This window comes from Sapajus apella, unplaced genomic scaffold (assembly GCF_009761245.1).
Source record: "Sapajus apella isolate SASKATOON/1434 unplaced genomic scaffold, GSC_monkey_1.0 scaffold81, whole genome shotgun sequence".
Classification (NCBI taxonomy): Eukaryota; Metazoa; Chordata; class Mammalia; order Primates; family Cebidae; genus Sapajus; species Sapajus apella.
This window is the reverse complement of record NW_022437021.1, coordinates 6,432,900-6,446,837: the sequence shown is the minus strand read 5'-3', so window position 1 is coordinate 6,446,837 and position 13,938 is coordinate 6,432,900. Positions and strand designations below refer to the sequence as shown.

General features: G+C 41.4%; 1 protein-coding gene across 1 annotated transcript in view; it reads left to right on the top strand.

The window, feature by feature from the left end:
* The first annotated feature begins 5,491 nt into the window (after window positions 1–5,491).
* LOC116533348 overlaps window positions 5,492–13,938 on the top strand; it is a 26,172-nt gene continuing 17,725 nt past the window's right edge. The window contains exon 1 of the mRNA XM_032253091.1: window positions 5,492–7,580. Coding sequence (XP_032108982.1) covers window positions 7,436–7,580 — 145 coding nt within the window. The 5' untranslated portion in view covers window positions 5,492–7,435. The remainder of the gene's footprint in view (window positions 7,581–13,938) is intronic.

The window sequence follows — 13,938 nt, the reverse complement described above, 5'->3', positions numbered from 1 at the left end:
AGGTACACATTTGGGCCAGAGAGGGAAGCAGTAGGCATAGCAAGGTGGTGCTCTGAGGGAAGGGATGTCCTGATCATTTCCACTATTCTACTTTGGAAATTAAGGGTCTTTGGTAACAGACAATAATCACAATCTTCTGTTCTTAATTTAGGACAATGTCAAAAAACTTTTCTCTTATATTTTATTTATTTATTTATTTAGATAGATAGATACTGTTTGTGTATTTTGCAAATGTGTGATGTGTGTTTGCATATATAAATATAAAATACATATATGTGGAAATGTAAATAGGAGAGGCAATAGAGCAAGCATGATTTATGGACAAAAGGAGCTTTATACATGGGATTCGTAGACTTACATTGTCCCCTTCCTTACCACCATCTTTCCTACCTATCAGGAGTCTTGATATGTTACTGTCAAGGGATGCTCAAGAGACAGAAACCATAACTCAAACTGGCTTAAGCAAGTTCTAAACCATGTCTTTGTGAATACATAAAACTGAATGCTTTTAGTTTTCAGTGGAGTTTTCTGAGAAGCAGAAAACTTCTCAGAAAAGAAGTTTTCTGAGAAGCAGAAGCTAAGACAGGATTAGATATGGTTATAATTTGGGTCTCCATGTATCAATGCAACTCAGGCCTTGTGTCCAGTAATTTTCAAAATGTCAGGTATTCATCCTTTGTTAGTATACAGATACCCTTGTAGGTGGTAGTAATTTCCTTGGGGAAGGACTGGTAGAATTATAGTATATATTTGTAGCAATGTTGCAGAGTCCCTTCTAGGGACCTGGCCACCTCTTCATTCAATGGGTCTGGATCTGAAAATTAACTCAAGTTTGGGAAGTGAGTGATATGATTTGGCTGTATCCCCACCTAAATCGCATATTTACTTGTAGTTCCCATAATCCCCATGTGTTGTGGGAGGGACCCAGTGGGAGGTAATTAAACCATGGGGTGGTTTTCCCCATGCTGCTGTTCTCATGATAGTAAGTTCTTACAGGATCTGATTTTTATAAATGGCTTTTCCTTCTTTGCTCAGAACTTTTTCCTGCTGCCATGTGAAGAAGAGCATATTTGCTTCTCCTTCTGCCATGATTGTAAGTCTCCTGAGGCCTCCCCAGCCATGTGGGACTGTGAGTCAATTAAACCACTTTCCTTTATAAATTACCCAGTCTCAGATATGTCCTTATAGCAGCATGAGAATGGACTAATATAGTAAATTGGTATAGGTGGTGGGGTACTGCTGTAAAGATACCTGAAAATGTGAAATTGACTTTGGAACTAGATAACAGGAAGAGGTTAGAACAGTTTGGAGGATCAGAAGAAGACAGGAAGATGTGGGAAAGTCTAGAACTTCCTAGACACTTGTTGAATGGCTTTGAGCAAAGTGCTGATAGTCATATGGACAATGAAGTCCAGGCTGAGGTGGTCTCAGATGGAGATGAGGAACTTGGGAACTGACATAAAGGTGACTATCGCTATGTTTTAGCAGAGACTGGTGGCATTTTGCCCCTGCCTTAAGGATCTGTGGAATTTTAACTTGATAGGAATGATGTAGAGTAGCTAGTGGAATAAAATTCTAAGCAGCAAAGCATTTAATGGGTGTCACTTGGGTGCTGTTAAAAGCATTCAGTTTTATGTATTCACAAAGATATGGTTTAGAATTGGAACTTATGTATAAAAGAGAAGCAGAGCATGAAAGTTCAGAATATTTGCAGCCTGACAATGTGATAGAAAAGAAAAACCCATTTTCTGAGGAGAAATTCAAGCTGGCTGCAGAAATTTGTATAAGTAATGAGGAGCCAAGCGTTAATTACCATGATGATGGGGGCAAATGTCATGGCAACCCCTCCCATCACAGGCCCAGATGCCTACAGGGAAAAGGTAATTTTGGCCAGGTCTAGAGCCTTGCTGCTTTGTGCAGTCTGGAGATGTGGTGCCCTGCATCACAGCTGTAGCTAAAAGGGGCCAGTGTAGAGCTCAGGCTGTTGCTTCAGAGGGTGCAGCCCCAAGCCTTGGCAGCTTACACATGATATTAGGCTTGTGGGTACACAGAAATCAAGAACTGAGGGTTTGAAACCTCAGTCTAGATTTCAGAGGATGTATGGAAATGCCTGGATGTCCAGGCAGAAGTTTGCTCCAGCGGTGAGCTCTCATGGAATACCTCTGCTAGGCCAGTGCAGAAGGGAAATGTGGGGTCAGAACCCCACTGGGGCACTGCCTAGTGGAGCTGCAAAAATCGGGCAACCATCCTCCAGACCACAAAATGATAGATCCACCAACAGCTTGCATTGTGCACCTGGAAAAGCTACACATACTCAATGCCAGCCCATGAAGGCAGCCAGGAAGGGGGCTGTACACTGCAATGCCACAGGGGTGGAGCTGCCTAAGGCTGTGGGAGCCCACCTCTTGAATTAACATGAACTGGTTGTGAGACACAGAGTCAAAGGTGATCATTTTGGAGCTTTAATATTTGACTACCCTGCTGGATTTCAGAATTGCATGGGCCCTGTAGCCCCTTTGTTTTGGCTAATTTCTCCCATTTGGAACAGGTGTATTTACCCAATTCCTGTATGCCCATTGTATCTAGGAAGCAACAAACTTGCTTTTGATTTTACAGGCTCATAGGCAGAAGGGACTTGCCTTGTCTGAGATGAGATTTTGGACTTGGACTTTTGAGTTAATGCTGAAATGAGTTAAGACTTTGAGTGACTGTTGGGAAGGCATGATTGTGTTTTGAAATGTGACGACATGAGATTTGGAAAATATCAGGGACAGAATGATATGCTTTGGCTGTGTCCCCACCCAAGTCTTATCTTGTAGTTCTCATAAACCCCATATGTCATGGGAGGGCACTGGTGAGATGTGATTGAATCATGGGGTTGGTTACCCCCATGCTGCTGTTGTTGTGGTAGTGAGTGAGTTCTCATGAGATCTGATGGTTTTAAAAGGGGCTTTTCCCTCTTTGTTTGGCACTTCTCCTTCCTGCTGGCATGTGAAGAAGGACATGTTTGCTTTCCCCTCTGCCATGATTATAAGTTTCCTGAAGCCCCCCATCCATGCTGAACTGTAAGTCAGTTAAACCTCTTTCCTTTATAAATTACCCAGTCTCAGGTATGTCCTTTTAGCAGTGTGAGAATGGACTAGTATAGTGAGCAAGGGATCATGACTGTTTATTGGGGTCATTGGCCTCAGCTTACTTACTACTTCTCAATCCTTGCCCTTTTCTGGTTGTAGATGTTAAACATCACCCTTGCTGGCCACTCCTCTGATTTGACCCTAGAGATGCCCATGGTCTATTAACCATCTCCATACCCTACTTTGGGACAAGCTTCCATTGACTGCCCCTCTGATTGTGAGGTTCTGGCATCTTTCATTTAAGTGCCATGACCTGATCACTATTATTTTGGAGGCCCCAGTATTCCCATTGGATATTAAGAATCGCAGCTCTATGACTGCCTCTATCGTCAGTCTTGTCCTGCATAAGAAAGCTACTGTAATTCTCAGTGATGCAAGTGCCCTTCTTACCAGCACATTCCTAATTTCCTTGGTGAATGGTGTTTCCTCTGGACCCTCCCCTGGAACACAGTTATCTTGTAGTTTTTCTGACCTCACATAATATAGCCACTCTAGCAAACCTACTTCTCCTTCTCAGCCTTTTTATTCCTTCCTCTTCCTCCTGCCTTGGTAACTCAGGCATTTCCACTTTGCTCAGTGCTGGATCACTTTCTTAGGCTTCAAAGATCCATTCTAACAATGAGTTTGCACTATCCTCTGGGTCTTACCAGGCCATTAAACTTCATGTCCTACAAAAGTACTTCCAAGTCAAAGAAACCTTGCTTGTTCAGTTTCATATTCTAACCCCCTGTGCAAACATCCTCAAAATTCAGTATAAATTGTCTTCATTGGCTAGTTGTACCTTGGAATATAATTTCTTTCCTCCCTTATCAGGCCCAGCATGTCCCCAACTGAATTTAACCCTAGGGTTATTGGCCTAGCAGCCAAGAGATGAGGTAGGGGTGCTCCTGAGAGAACATCTATTAAGATACCCTTATTCTGTTTTGCAGCATAAGGGTCAGTCACACCTGAAAGTTCTTAGATTCCTGAAGGGTCTACAGAGTCAACATTAGGAGTATCCATTCATTCACCAAGGCTATCAGGAATGTGCTGGTAAGAAGGGCACCAGTCTCACTAAGAAATTCAGCAGCTTCCCTCTGCAGGCCAAAACTGGCGGTAGAGACAGTCACAGAGCTGAGCCCATTAACATCCATGGGGATAGTGGTGTTCTCATAGTAATAAAGTAATAATGTTTCATCACAGAAGCTGTTTCAGGATTTTACGTTTTCCCAACCAAAGCTCTGACATTTAGCATACAGCCCTGCCTGGCTGGTATTATCTAAATGTCTCTAGAGCTCTGTAATTATCATATCCTCATTTGCTGGTAGCTGTGTCTACTTTTCCACTACAGGAGATAAGGGCTGCCAAAGATATCTTCTAGCTTTCATACTTAACCTTTAACTGCCAATCAAAGGTACATGATTTCTCACTGTCCCTCTGCAAAGCATCAGTACTACTCTTTAACCAACCAACTCTTGTAGGCACTGTCCCCTGTATCTTTCAAATGCTTTGATTATTACATCAACCAGGGGATTTCCTATTACCAGTTTGTTTTCCTAGGTAGAAAACATTTCTTCACCATGAAGTCTTTAGTAGTGCCATCTCTTTCTAGGAGCTATCCATTCTCTACATACTGCACAATATGGTACCTTATTTGCCTGTCGGATAGTAAGTAAACAAGTCTCAAAATTTTATCTTACCACTGGTTCTCTCAGAACACTCTCACAAGCATTTGTATTAGCTCAGGTCCTTTGAGATCTGCTAAGATGGGATTAGAAGTCCAAGAGGTTTACTGGGAAAACAGTTAGAACAAATAAAGGGGAAGCAGCTAGCGCAAGTGAGAACCTTCAAACATCAATGCAGGTCAGACACTGGTGAAGAAGAGAGAGGAAAGGAAGAAGGAGAATTTGGTTGGTAGAGTTTCAGATTGCAGCACAATTCTAAGAAAGTTTCGACCGCCTTGATGGGAAATTCTCAAGCCAAAATCTCCCACTAGAAGTATCCCACATTAGTGTCCCTTCCATGTTTAGTCTTGGCTGAGAGTAGCTTGTAGGGAGCATGGCTTTGGGATGAATATGGTGGATAAATCTGAGGCACACTAGCTGAGTCCGTCAGTCAATTTTGCTTTGATATGGGCATTTTCATGGCCATATTCCACATAATCTTTTGTTTTTATTATTATTATTTTGAAGCAGGGTCTTGTTCTGTCACCCAGGCTGGGGTTTAGTGGCACAATTTTGGTTCACTGCAACTTCTGCCTCCTGGGCTCAAGTGATCCTTGCACCTCAGCTTCCAGAGTAGCTGGGACTATAGGTGCACACCACCGTGCCAGCTAATTTTTTGTAGACACGGGGTTTCATGGTGTTGCCCAGGCTGGTCTTGAACTCCTGGACTCAAGCAATCTGCCTGCCATGGCCTCCCAAAGTGCCAGGATTATAGGCGTGAGGCAATGTGCCCAGCTTCTACATAGTCTTATGATAGCTTTTAGCAGCTAGAGAGACTAGGTCCTTTCAAGTTTGAATCCAGAGGAAGATGGGCATCTTTATCCTAGCATTCCTAGCAAAAGCTCTGAGATTGACTTGGATTAGGCCAGCCTAGGTCCTGTGCCCACCCCTGAGCCAGGCATGGTGGCCAGGGAAGTTTTGTGCCCTGCTTTGCTCAGGTGTAGTTTTCATGTTCTACTTCCAAGGTAAGAGTTGGAACTCCACCCATACCATGAGAACCAAGAGGCAGTGAGGGGCAGATCTCTAAGAAACAATATGCACATAGAATATGTGTATTTTTCATTTTAATGACTGCTGTAAGGTTGCTTTCTAAAGACACTATAACAATTCACAGTTCCACCAAAAATTATGAGTACCTTTTCCCCCCACAACTTCATCAACAATATCTTAGCTTTCTTTTTAAATGCTTGCCTACCTGATGTTTACAAAGTGATAGCTCATTATTTGTTTTAATTGATAATTTCCTAGTTCCTAGTACTAGTGTTTTTAAACATTTTTTTTCATGTATTCACTGGCTACTTGGATTTCCTTTTCTGTCAGTGGATTCCCCAAAACCCATGTCTATTTTCCTATTGTTTATCTTTTGTCCTTTTTTTTTGTCAGTTTATAAAAGCACTTTATATGTTATGGCTAATTACCCTCTGTCTGTCCTCTGCATTGCAAATGGGTAAAGAAAAAGTAGCCTGGAACTCTGCATATGTTATCCTCCTCCATCTTTATTGTCCATATTAGACCCATATTCCTCAGGAGGCAGTCCAGATCAATATGCCAGGACTACTGTGGGACAACTCCATCATTTATTTTTTAATTATTATTTTTTATTTTTTTAAAGACAAGGTCTTTCTCTGTTGCCCAGACTGGAGTGCAGTGATGCAATCATAGCTCACTGCAGCCTTAAACTTCTTGGCTCAAGCGATCTTCCCCACCTCATCATTATTGAAAAACAAAACAAGATAATCCCTGGTCAAGGACAAGTTTTCATCACCCACCTTTACCCCTTCCCTCACACACACACTGAGGCAAGATTGCCCAAATTTCAGTCATTCTGGAACCACCACCCCAATTTTTGCCATATCATTTGAGTTGTGTACTATTTAAATTTCTGGAAATTGTCCTTTTTTGCACAGATTTATTTTAAAAGCATATATTGTTGCTATTGCATCAGTGTAACTACTGGTTATCTTTTTCCAATACTCATTAAAATAAATTCGTAACTATTAAAATAAAAGGCATTTGTGTACTATCCAAAACATACTTACCTTTGGGAAACTGCATTAGAGCATGTCAAGAGGATCACCAGGCTAGTTAGGGACAAGACTGAGGGTTTACAGAGCTGTGAGTTTCATGACCTCACCACTCACTGATCGCACAACCACTCCCATGCAGTGCCGTGGGTGGTAGGTTCATTTACATCAGAGAAAAGGCAACATGGAAGAATGCAACTGCTGTATACATATTTGTAGTGGAAATTAGAATCCAGGTCTTTCTCCAAAAACAACACTGTAGTAGGGAAAAGGTGTTGGTTTGGCAGAAACAGGCCTCAGTCAAGTCCAGTGGACCTACTGTACATGATATTCAGGGCCCAGGAAGCTGGAGCCCGGTGCCAACCAGGATTGTGCTATGAACATTCCACATTCTAGCTAGAACATTAGGGATTCTAAGGTTCTGCTGATTATGCTGGGGTCCAGGGCTTGAAAGTGGTAGCCATAGGACCCAGGGCTGTGGTGGGTCACAGTCCCTGAGTGGGTCTCAGTGTCCAACACTGTAGCTGGTGCCTGCCAGGTTCCCAGTGGCAAGGGTCACTAGGTCTGAAGAGAGATGTGCTGGCTGCGGGCATGGGGCCAGATTCTCCTGCCAATTTTTCTCTCCCTCTTTCTCATCCAATTGCTTATCAGCTTTTCAGAGAATGGTTTTTTCTACAGCCCCAGGAACAATCAGAAACCAAGAGATGGAACTGAAGAGGGTGAGTGATCTAGAGCCCTGAGTCGAGTGCCCCATGTGTTCCGGCATTGTTCTTCCTTTTAATTGTGCCATCCAGGTGCACTAAAACTTTAATCTCAAAAGTTGTCATTTGGTGTTGATGGGAAGACATTTTAAAGGCTCTAGATGGTTTTGGTGAAACTTGGTTAAATTGGACTCAGATTAATTTGCTTTATCTGAAATATGAAAGGTGGATTCAAACAGTTTTAAATTTGAAGAAAAGCATGGCTTCTCCCACCTCCCTTTTTGCATGACTTATGGCATATAAGCTTTTTGTTGTGAATAAGCCATTGGGTTTTGTTCTAATCAGACCCACTCAATGGTCATAGCTCTTTTTTAGTTTTGAAAGGTCTTAGCTAATAAAATCCTTTATTTGTTCTTTTTCATAAAAAAAAAAATTACTTCAGTTTGGAGGCTTCTCTTGGTTTCCCTCCTCAAATGAAAAACTTTTGAAATGTTAAAAGTCATGCTGAGCCTAAATTCATGAACCTGGAAATAAGGTTTTTAGTATCCTAAATTGGAACCATATAGATAAAATAAGGGACAGAATTTGAATTACTTGGAAAGTGCCCTGTAAAGCCAAGATTGCCATTTTTTACAAAGACTATGAGACTGAATAATTACTGCTGTCTGGTTTCCAGAGTAGAAAAGAATGTTAGTATCTGTAAGCAAATCAGTCTTCCTTACTAAAACCAAACCCACAGTTCTCAGCATTGCACTGAAATAAGAATCTCCTTTGAGGGGGTAGGGATGGGGGAGGCTGAAGTAAAAGACCTAGCTTGTTTTCTTTGGTTTTGTCTTTCCCACAGATTTCTCTTTTTTAACCTCTTGGTCACCCCTATATGTACTCTAAGATAAGCAGTGTTCCAGTGCCATCCTGGCCCCTTCTCCCAACACACAGCACCTAAAAGCATAAGTCCAAGCATAGAAACAAATTCTTCCTTTTGTTCCCTAGCAAAATGGACTCATACTGGAAGTTTTCAAAAGACTTTATCAAAATGCTGATGAAGAAAAAAAAAAAGAAAGCAAACAAATAAAATAAATTAAAAATCACAGATAAGATAATCTCTAAAGAGTGAAGTTTCTGATGCTAGCTAGCCCATTCTAGGGCTGGCCAGCTGGAGTCCCTGTTTCTGAGGAAACAGCTTGCTATTGCCTGGGAAACAGCTTGCAACCTGTCAAGGGCCTCCCCTGAGTGTTTGCATCTTAGGCTCGGGCCAGTTCCCCTTTGCGCTTGCATTTAATCTTCCCATCTAACAAGGATATGGTTTCTTAGACATCATGGTACTTTTCACTTCCAAAACTGAGAAGGGGCTTCGAAGCCTTTACTGAGATACTCATCTACATCCTGGACTTTGCCCTAAGTAACAGGCAACAGACAGGACTTTGTGAAGGATTGTACATCAAGTGAGACCCCCCTAAGCAGGTTGCTTTGATCCCCAGGGCTTCTAACTCTGATGTTCATATACATTTGAGAGTTTGGTAATCAATGTCTCAAGAAATTATAGTAAGCACTTGATGGAACTTTGGGTTAATCTTCTAGAATCTAATGAATGGATTAAAAACTGTACTAAAACCCGGAGAAATTTTTTCACTAGAAGTAGCCAGACAACAAAGGAACATAGTGCAAAAAATAAGTAGCAGCTAAGGAAAGAACTGGAAGATTCTGGATCAGAACAGAATAGCACAGCATGGCAGGACTCCAAATGTTACCACCCCCTCCCTTAGAGGTAACTAGTGAGTCACTGTAATCCAATAATTTTTAATAATTCACCCAAATCTAGAGAGAAACAAGTTGAGTGCGTATCCTGTTCTTTATCTTATTCTAAAGATGAGAAGAGAAAATGGCTACTGAGGAGAAGTAAGTGGAATGAGGACTGAAAGAGAGAGGGCCTGACTCTCTGATGGAAACTCAGGTTCCTGAGTTATAAGCTGGATTTGAGAGCAGACCTAGAGTCCAAAGAGATCCCCTTTGTGGAAATGGGAAACACCTCTGATAAGCTCTAGCAAACTTTGACATTGGAAAATGACAAACCTCAAAAGAGAGAGCAAAGCCAGATATTCTAACAAAGTTTGGCACAGCCTCATTTGAGTTCTCCCCCTTGTCAAATGCTGAAAACAATGGAGTGAATAGAACATAAAATGCCATAAAACTGTAGCTTCTTGAAAAAAATCTCAAGAGTAGTGGTAAGGTGGTTAAAATCTCACGTACACTATGTCAGAACAAATAGAAAGTGTGAACAGAGCTACATAAGCATTCGTAGAATGGAAACAATATAGCAACTATGTAAACCTTGCACAGCAAAATAAAGGAGTATATGATAGCATGTAAACCACCCCCACAACACACACCAAATAATCTACCCTAGAAGAAAACACAACTCAAGTAACATGAAAATTTCCCTACAAATGCTTTGAACTAGAAAACAATCAAATGAGAAACAGATTCAGTGAAGCAAGCCTCAAAGTCAAGATAGTAAGATATCAGAATGAGATGAAAAGGCAGATAGCTCCAAGGAAATAAATTGAAGGCCAAATAATTTGAATATAAGGCAGGGCTTCTGAGTTTTCTCTCTTCATTTGTTTATTTCTGCTAATTGTGAACACACCGAGAATATTTGTCACATATTCTAAGCCTACTTACTGTGGTGGTCTCTGGTAGCTGCTTTATTCCTCCATTCTCTAGCCTAGGAGGAGCCTTTGTCTGGGATGAGGTGGGACTTCACTTTCTTTCCACTGATAGACTTCTCAGCCTCTTTCATCCCCTGCATACCCAATTTTAGTACTAAGTTCCCAGTGTTATGTATACACGAGTGATTTCTGTTTTCCTGGTTGGATTCCTAACTTCATATAACCATCTTTAAGACAAAAAGTACTTTAAGATTTTGACTATCAGGCAGGTATTAGGAGGATCAGAGCATTGATGCTAAGGTTTAAATGCTGCTGGGGAACCAGGGGAGAAACCTGGTATATCACTTCTGGCTGAGGTAAGGAAAAGGGGTGCTGATAAAAATTTCAGGCAGGTTACAGGGGAATCTGAAAACATTAGGAACACAGGAACTTGTCATTCACTTGCTAGGGTTTACTCCGAGTCCACTGGTTTCTTAGATAATATGAGGCTAATGTGGCTCTCAAACAGTAGGTAACAGTAGCAAATGAACTCAAGGACTACACGTCAGAATCCCTTGGACATAAGAATTTTCTAGGGAAAAGTAAAAAGTAAAAAGCCCTAAAATTCCCAACATAGGAGGTGGAGTACAGGCAAGGCAGCTCTTGCGAGAGCTGGCAGAATTGAAGAGGGATAGGTCTTTCCCAGAGAATACTAGACCACACATCTAGAAACCACAGCAGGACTGCAGATGCTAGACATGACACTCCCTAAGAAGGGGACAGATGAGATTCACACAGTGAGGCTAGCAAGGAAGAGGAGGAGACTCAGGCCAGTCACACCCTAGTGCCAGGGTAACACGTAGCCTTTGCTCCCAGAAAAGTATAGCATCCCCAAGGTAAAGGGGGAAGAAGTGAACCCTAAATTTCGCTTAATATTTACTCAAAGGAGGATGAATTAATTGACTGAACTTAACTTTGCAAGTTTATAGTTTTCTGCCACTAGCAGAAATGGGAAATTTGACATTATGCTGAATTGTGATGTAAAACTGAATTCTGATATTGAGAGGCCTAGATCAAATTCCACCTCTTCTGTAATGCCTTCCTTAGTCCACCCAATCTGAGTGAAGAGTTGCTCCTGTACTTAGCTGCACCTCTCTGATAGTACCTGTCTCACGAGAGAGTCAGAAGAATTCACACTGCCTGGACCCCTCCCAGCTCTGTTGCTTACTAGACGCATGTTTTCTGTGTCATAATTTCCTTATCAGTAAAATGAGATTAAAATAGTAACTTCCTGTAAATGATTGTTGTGAGGACCAGATGAGTTAATCTATGTTATGCACTGAGAACACTGTCTGGTACATGATAAGTTTTCAATAAACATTATGCAGTCATGTGTTACTTAACAATAGAGGTGTACCCTGAGAAATGCAGTTAGGCAATTTCATCATTATGTGAGTGACATAGACTATACTTATACAAAACTAGATTGTATAGCCTCCTATACACCTAGGCTAAATTAACCTATTGCTCCTAGGCTACAAACCTATACAGCATGTTACCGTGCTGAACACTGCAGGCAACTGTAACACAATGGTAAGTATTTGTGTATCTAAACTCATCTAAATACAGAAAGGGCACAGTAAAAAAATGGTATTTCCAGCTTAATCCATGCTGGAAACCATCATTCTCAGCAAACTAATACAGGAACAGAAAACCAAACACTACATGTTCTTACTCATACATGGGAGTTGAACAATGAGAACACATGGACGCAGAGAGGGAAACATCACACATGGGGGTCTGTTGGAGGATGGGGAGCTAGGGGAGGGATAGCATTAGGAGAAATACTTAATATAGATGATGGGGTGATGGGCGCAGCAAACCACCATGGCATGTGTATACTTAGGTAACAAACCTGCACATTCTGCACATGTACCCCAGAACTTAAAGTATAATTATACACACACACACACACACACACACACACACACACACACACACACATACAGTATTATAATCTGAAGGGATCATCATCCTATATGCAGTCTGTTAACCAAGATATTGTTATGCAGCACATGACTAGATACAGATGTAGAGATAGAGATATATATTATGACAGTGCTGGAAAACAAGATGAGGGCCAGAAAATGTTAAGAATCCCTGAAAAACAGAAAGCAATTGAGATCAGACTAATGGAGAAAGCCACAGCCTAAAACACACATAAGAGAAGACTAATGGAAGAGTGTATTATGGAGTTGTTCCAAGCTCAGCAGCAGTGAATATAAAGAGCATGAGGGAGTTGTGGAGCAGCTACCTGGGTGCTGAGCTTAGAGCACCATAGCTGGCTGCCTCTCCACCTTCTCAATTGTCTCAAGAAGTAGGCAGCAGAGTTGCAGAGGCAACTGCCCCAGGTTAACAATGAATGTGAATTATTGGCCTGGAAAGGCAGAGAAAGATATACTACCAACACACTGAACCTGGCAGCACGTCCCAATCCTCTCCCACACCACAGAGGTGGAAATGGCCTATATACATACACTTAAATCCTAACTTGTCAAGAATCATGAAATCCAACAAAGGAAAGAACCAATTTATTAAGACACATTTAATAGAGGGAGAAAAATCACCTTGAAATTAGAAATTTCTCCTGTAGAAAATGACAAGGACCAACAAGATTCCAAAGGAAATGACTAAGCTAGTAAGTAGATTGGCTTGCCACAACTCCATAGGTGCCAAAAGTAGACAGTGAGACTCAATGGATCCGTGCAAAATGGTTTATTACTCATAGCACAGCCAACAGCAGGAACATAAGCATGGTAGCATCAGTTCTCCTGCCCCCAAGTCCCATGGAAAAATCAGATCATGGCTATGAATACAGCCAGTTGCACTACAGCTAAGGAACCCAGGGCTAAGAGCTTATGACTTTTTATAGCAAGCAGTGAAATATCTATTCCCTAGGGAGTAATTGTGACTATAGTTACACTGTGGTTGCCTTGACCTATTTAATTGACTAGGTTACTAGATACAGAATCGGTGCAGGGTCAGAGGATGATTACCCCAAGAAGTTTGTCATACTCAGCAAGGAAATTCAGAGATGCTCAGGGTCTAGGATGGATGCCTTTCTCAACACTATCATTAATATTCTCATGGAGATATCCATGAAATGAGAACAGACTATTCTGGAAAAGATTATGAATCTTGGAAATTAAAAATATAATCAGCATAAACATAGCTAAAGAGTGAATTAGCAAGTTCAATAATTGAGCCATTACGAATGTAGTTCAAAAGAACAGGAGATAGAGAGTCTGTAGAAAAAAGAGACAAGAGTTCATGCCAACACTAATGTAATAGAAGTTTCAGGAGGAGAGAAATGGAAGAGAGGAACTAATGAAAGAAAAATCTACAGAAAAATATCTTTGGGCTGGGCGTGGTGGCTCATGCCTGTAATCCTGGCACTTTGGAAGGCTGAGGCAGGTGAATCACGAGGTCAGGAGATTGAGACCATCCTGGCCAATATGATGTGAAACCCGGTCTCTATGAAAATATAAAAATTATATGGGCATGTTGATGTGTGCCTATAGTCTCAGCTACTTGGGAGGCTGAGGCAGGAGAATTGCTTGAACCCATGAGGCAGAGGTTGAGATTGTGCCACTGCACTCCAGTCTGGCAAGAGAGAGACACTCCATATGTATATATATATATATATACACACACACACACACACACACACA